The sequence below is a fragment of the Oryzias latipes genome, chromosome 9, assembly GCF_053564925.1.
Source record: "Oryzias latipes strain Hd-rR chromosome 9, Olatipes_Hd-rR_3.1".
NCBI classification, from domain to species: domain Eukaryota; kingdom Metazoa; phylum Chordata; class Actinopteri; order Beloniformes; family Adrianichthyidae; genus Oryzias; species Oryzias latipes.
In genome coordinates this window covers 9369694-9375693 of record NC_136245.1, presented here as the reverse complement: position 1 = coordinate 9375693, position 6000 = coordinate 9369694, and the positions used below count along the sequence as shown (strand labels likewise).

The 6000-nt window shown below is 49.2% G+C and overlaps 1 protein-coding gene across 5 annotated transcripts in view; it reads left to right on the top strand.

Annotated features, from left to right (window-relative positions):
• Nucleotides 1-1854: 1854 nt before the first annotated feature.
• The window catches only part of kat6a (K(lysine) acetyltransferase 6A), a 28645-nt gene continuing 24499 nt past the window's right edge, over nt 1855-6000 (top strand). For 4 of the 5 annotated variants that reach the window (XM_078952195.1, XM_020706189.3, XM_020706188.3 and 1 more), the window contains exons 1-2: nt 1855-2014; nt 3373-4720. In XM_078952195.1, the coding sequence (XP_078808321.1) occupies nt 4007-4720 (714 nt within the window). In that variant the 5' untranslated portion in view covers nt 1855-2014; nt 3373-4006. Of the gene's footprint in view, nt 2015-2187; nt 2733-3372; nt 4721-6000 lie in introns of those variants that run through there. The other variant, XM_020706187.3, reaches the window with a different exon arrangement.

Sequence of the window (6000 nt, the reverse complement as noted above, 5' to 3'; positions counted from 1 at the left end):
TCAACCACATTTTTGTGTCTGCTCCTGATTCACAGCGATCTGAATAAAGAAATACTCATAAAATGACATTTTAAGATGGATTTTCTTTGAATATGCCCTCTATCATGAGAAAAATTCCACAAGAACATGTTAAAAACGCCAAAAACACGATTTCTATCTGTATTTTAATAGTTCATTTGCATCTATTAAAATTCTTTAAAGAATGGCCCCCACAAATATTAACCTCACTAAATCTGGGCCTCTGTAAAAAGTTTGGACACCCCTGGTTTAGATCATTTTTGTTTCTGTATCTCTGGACAAGTCTTGATTCTTTTTTTCTTTTTTCTTTTTTTAACTTGTTCTGTCCAACAGCTGAGCAAACAGATTAGAGCTGAAGGCTTTTTGTGTTGGACAGGTTTTACTATCACAAAAAGAGGTTATATAGCTTCAAGAAACTAGAGTGTAGATTTGTATAAACCCCTTTTTGTCGTATTATTTTTTATTTATTTGTTACATTTAGTGTGTGTGGGGAGGGAGAGGGGAAGAATGTGAGGGGAGGGTGGAAGAGAGTAAAAGGAAGAAAGGTGAAAAGGTGGGGGATACAAGCACTGATTTGACTAAGTTATTAATTTAAGCTGTAACAATTATACCAGATCTGCTGGAAAGACGAATGTTACATCAAAGGTGAAAATCTGACACTAAGATGAGCGAAAAAAATCTGTCCATCAATACACTGTAGGTAAGGAGGAGGGATGAAGCAGACAGGGAGTGTGGCAGTGTGCACGTGCACGTGGGGGTGGAGATACATGCATGCTGCCGACGTGAACCGTGTGTTCATAAAGGGAGCCAGAACCTACCCAGCCAGACCAGCCAGACCAGGAGAGGGGAGGAGAGCCCCCCAGGCCAGAAGCCCCCCCAGCATCCGGACCCAGGCAGCCCGGGAGGGGAGGAGGAGGGGACCGCCCACCCCACCAGCCAGGCACAGAGAGGGCCCCCCTACAGGGGCCCCCCCAATGCCCAGAGGCACAAGCGAACCCAGTGTCCGGCCCCCAGGCCACAAGACAGGAGCGCTTAGCCGTACCAGGCGGCAGCCATGGGGGCCACCGGGCGCCGGACACCGAGACAAAGGCCAGGGACGAAGCCAGGGCCCCCGGAACCCATGAGCCAGCCACCACCCGACCGGCGCCCCGTCCCCGCAAGCCAGCCCAGGCACGCGACCTTAGCAACCCAGGGATCGCCACGCACCCACAGCCACAGCCACCCCCCTAAAACCCTGCGCACTACAACCCCCCCCCCCGCCATAATATCTGACCCCCCCTCCCCAACCCTCTCAGTGCCCTCCCCTCTCTGTGATGGGGAGGGAAAGCCCCAGTCAAGTCTTGATTCTGACAGTCATGTAATTAACATACATGCCACATCTGAGGTTGAATTCCTGCGTTCATTTTTTTTTAAGAAACATACATCCTGTGGGTACAGCAGACTGCAGTGTGAGATGTGCCTCATTTTGATCTTTAAATACCCTCTAACGTTAAGGCACGCTCAATGACTTTGATTTTTTTCTCTATGACTTCTGGGTAAAATGTAGACGCTCCCTTGACTGTGTGGCTGTGGACCAGCAAAGAATGCACGAACACCTATCGTTTAAAAAAAAAAAAATTTCTTCCTCCAACACCATCTGTCCTTTTCTTCCATTTCATGTGCTCAAGCAAAAATCCACACCCCTCTCATAGCAACAGCACGCCGCCGCCGCCCCCGCGCCTTGCAGTGGATTTTTTTTCCTTCTCCTTCCTCCCCCTGAATCTGCGCCTCGCACTTTGCAGACGGTCCCTTTGGCCCTGCCTGGCGGTTCGCTGGTCCCCCCCTCCCCCATCAGCCGTGCTCCTGTTTCACTCAAAGATGGCGTCGGCTCTAGAGCCACTGGTCTCTGGCTGCATTTTTAGCCTTGTTGTTGTCTCCACTTCGCACGCTCCGGGCACCTTTTTGGCGGCGGCTTGACACGTCTTACTGGCAAGGAGCATCAGAAATCGGCTTGGAGGTAAGCGGAGTGTTTTTTTTCTTCTATGAACGCTTTGGCCGAGCTTCCCTCGGAAACAAGAACCGGACCAGCACAGGTTTTCTGGGAAGCCGCGAGAGGTAGCGGGAGAGAGGGGTAACAGAGGGATGGTGGTCGCAGAGGTGGGTGGGTTGTGGGGGGAGATTTGGAGGAGCGGGGGGTGTTGAAGACGAGGCCTAACTGCTCCACTCTGGCGGCCTTGTCTCCACCGCAGCACAGGCTATAGCGACAGACTGGAGGGAGGTTGGTGGAGGGAGGAAGTCAGCGAGGCGGGGACCGCTTGCAGGGATTTTGTCTTGGCGGTCTTGGCGGACTGAGGTTCCTTGCGCGTGCTTTAAAAGCCAAAAACTGGGCCGCGGAATAGAGACAGTTTTGCAAGAATCCGCCACTTTACTCTCCTCAATTTTGCACTTGCCCGTTAGCCAAGAGATGGCCGTCTGCAAGTTGCATTGTGCCTCTCAGAAGGCCTCGTTCTCTCCGCTAAGTGTCTGAATGACATTCGGGATCGGGCTGTTCGCAGCCGGGCGCTGGTTCACTCAGTCGGGTAGAGAGACAGGGGGGGACCGATGAGGTCTTTTTGTGGCGGTGGGCTGCCTAGCCTCTCGCGCTGTTTACGTTTGGTAAGGTTGGGAACAGGATCCGCACATTAGCTCGTGGGCTAACTCGAGACCCACAGCTTTATAAACAACTACATTTCGCGGTAAGTTTGATCGTCAGAGACTTCACCCGGAATTAAAATGGTACAAAAAAACGCAGCGGAGGGATACTACGACGGAGGCTGTTCTTTAATGTCAGATTTTCTTTTCTTCCTAGCTAGCTTGTCAGCTAATGTTTGCTAACAGAATGTGCCTGAATACTTCATGTTTACATTCAGCAGCCCAGCTGAGCAGGTTGTCAGCCTGGCAGAGTACAGTTTTTAGGAAGATGCTGTTTGATTTGTTTTACTTTACAATTGTCAACATGGGAAAATAGCTGTTTCTGATGTTATTTAATGAATAATTTTATTCAAGCTGTGCTGAAATTAGATTCTGTGAGTGATGATTGTGTTAAAAATAAATACAGGTTTTAGATGAGTGTTTGATCTTGCTTTGTTTGCATGCGTATACAGCATGACGTTGCATGAGAACTAAAGCATGTCTTTGTTTACGTGTGTTCAGGGATTTCCTTGTTACAGTGCAGTTTTAAAGCCACACACTCTTGCAGGTTGTGATGGTTCTATTTAATATTATTTTCTGTACAACATTTGGGTTCATGCTTATTTTTTTAGTGTGTACACTTTCTGCGAACTATGTTTGTATTGTTTTAATTTACTTATTTATTGTGCTTTTTTCTTCTTGCAGGTTGCGTCGCTGCTGAAGTGCAGGAAACGAGAAGGTCTTTGGTCCGTCTGCTTCCTGGACTGACAGATCTGTTTTGTTCCTGCTGACAGTTCCACTGTGCTGATATTTTTTAAAAGGGGAGCACAAAAGAATAGTAGGTGTATATAGGAGAATCCACCTGGAAGGTTTTATTTTTCTCGATCTTTGTCACTGAAACACGAATTTCATGTTCTGAAGACGAGGTTTATCCTTTCTACACCACTCTGAGACTCTATTAGCCAGTGGCCAGAGCTGAGTTTGAGGTATTTTTGTGCGTGTAGTCATCTTCAAACAAAAAGTACAAGGAAAGTGGACGTCGCCTGCACTGCTCCAACTTTTCACCGGGCCTTTTTGCCTGGCTGGGAGTTTAGTGGGTGGAGGGTTGACGGAGGGGGCTTGTGCTATGATCAGCTGCTCCTTTCCGTGCTGCTCACACTCGGCTTCTGAGGGACTCTCAGTACGACCCCAGGACAAGGGATAGTAAGCAGGTAGAGGGCTCGCAGGAGGACGCGGCGGCGCTGCGGCGCAGGCCCAGGTGTTTCCTTGGCTTCTAGTTCCCATCGTTTTTGTGTGCAGGAAGGCCTTTAGGCCTGCTGCACCCACCAAGACTGCAGCCATGGTGAAACTGGCAAACCCAGTGTACACCCAATGGATCTTGGAGGCCATCAAAAAGGTGAAGAAGCAAAAGCAGCGTCCATCAGAGGAGCGGATCTGCAATGCGGTCTCCATGTCCCACGGTTTGGACCGTAAAACCGTCCTAGAGCAACTGGAGCTCAGCGTCAAGGACGGGACCATTCTTAAGGTCACCAACAAGGGACTGAACTCCTACAAAGACCCGGATAATCCCGGACGCCTGGTTCTGCCAAAGCCTAAAGGTGGAGGCAGCTCTGGAGGAGGGAGTGCTGCGGCATCGTCAGCGGCGGCACCAGCAGCAGCGGCAGGAGGAGGAGGTGGTGGTGTCGGCAGCAGCTCCAGCAGCGGTGCATCTCATTCGGGGAAGAAGCCGGGTCTGGACTGGAACAAGCTTATCAAACGGGCGCTGGAAGGACTTCACGAGCCTGGCGGATCCAGCCTGAAGAACATGGAGCGGTTCCTCAAGTGTCAGGCGGATGTAGCGGCCTACCTGTCGGGTAGCGGGTCCATGGGGCCCGGCCTCTTCCATCAGCAGCTGAGGGTCGCCCTGAAGAGGGCTGTGGCCCACGGACGCGTGGCCAAGCAGGGGCCGCTGTTCCAGCTGATCAGCCGCAGCGGTTCCCTGGACGACGGCACCGGGACGGTTTCTTTGGAATCATTGCCACCTGTCCGCTTGCTGCCACACGAGAAAGACAAGGTAATGTGTTTTTTTCCTCTGTTTCCAAAAACACACCTACTGTCAACACACATGCTTGTCTGTGCTTGAGTTTTTTGTTCAAAGAAAGTTTCTTTTTTTTTTTTTTTTTATCGTGATCATAGCAAGACTAAACATGGCTGACCATAACAGACTTTACTACCTGTGCCACAACCCTGATGTGCAGATTTCCCATCAGCCTTTGGATACACCTTGAAGAGAAAGAGATATTAAATGCTGGTTTTGAAAGTAGTTTTTGTGAAGTTGCTATCTTTTCTGTCCCACAAGACTTTGTTTCACTCCATTGTGAAGACTTTAGCTCATATTTCCACATTTTTAAAATAAAAAGAGGGTAGATGATGGTGATAGGATGTAGATGGACGGCTGTTGATCCAGTTCTCCACAGTTTAGTTCGGGTGAGCGTGTCGCATGGCTTCTGTCGCCCTGCGGGGCGTGCGTGTCAGGAGTTATCAACAGAGAGGAGGAAAGGAAGGAAAGAAGTGAGGGAAAGGGACGCGTTGGGGTTAGAGCGGGGTCTCTGCTGAAGAAAGAGGGCCGCATGACTCCTCCGTGATGTTCGGCGAGAAAGTAGGAGAGGGCCAGTGCAGGGGAGAACCACCAGGGAGAGCAGACATCCAGACGACAGACGAGATGGGGAACACGCCCACTCCTGTAACCTGATCAGAGAGAGCAGCCGTCTGCTAACCCCTGGTTGTAAGGTTCAGAGGCGTGTTCTCACACACACACAGAGGAAGAACCCCACGTAAACAAAGATCCTAACTCCAGCACTTCGGATTCAGAAGCGCTCCTTAAAGACTCACACCAATGAATATTGTGCTTTTGGTGTTTTTAACATGTTCTTGTGGCATTTTATTCAGAATAAAGGACATGTATATTAAAAAATATATATGAAGTTTGAAATTGTATTTGAGTATTTCTTTATTCAAATCGTTGTGAATCGGGAGCAGAGGACAAATGCAGTTGGAAAAGACTTGTGGGTGTGATGTGGAACCTACAACAGCAAGCCACAATCACCCTGCTCTGCTCCATTCTGATACATCTGCGTGTTGACGAATAGATCCATGCACGTCCTTGTTTTCCTCATCTGAGTTGGTGTCTGGCTTAAAACTGTTTTTGTTGTGTTGGAGGGTTGTAAGATAGCAGGAGAGCGTGTAAACGAAGGGATTATGGGAAGTGGGACTGGATTTCTGTGAAATACTGCCGCTCTGCAGAAACCGAATTTTTGATTCTGGCTAAAAGCAGCATAATCATAAAGAAAAGAC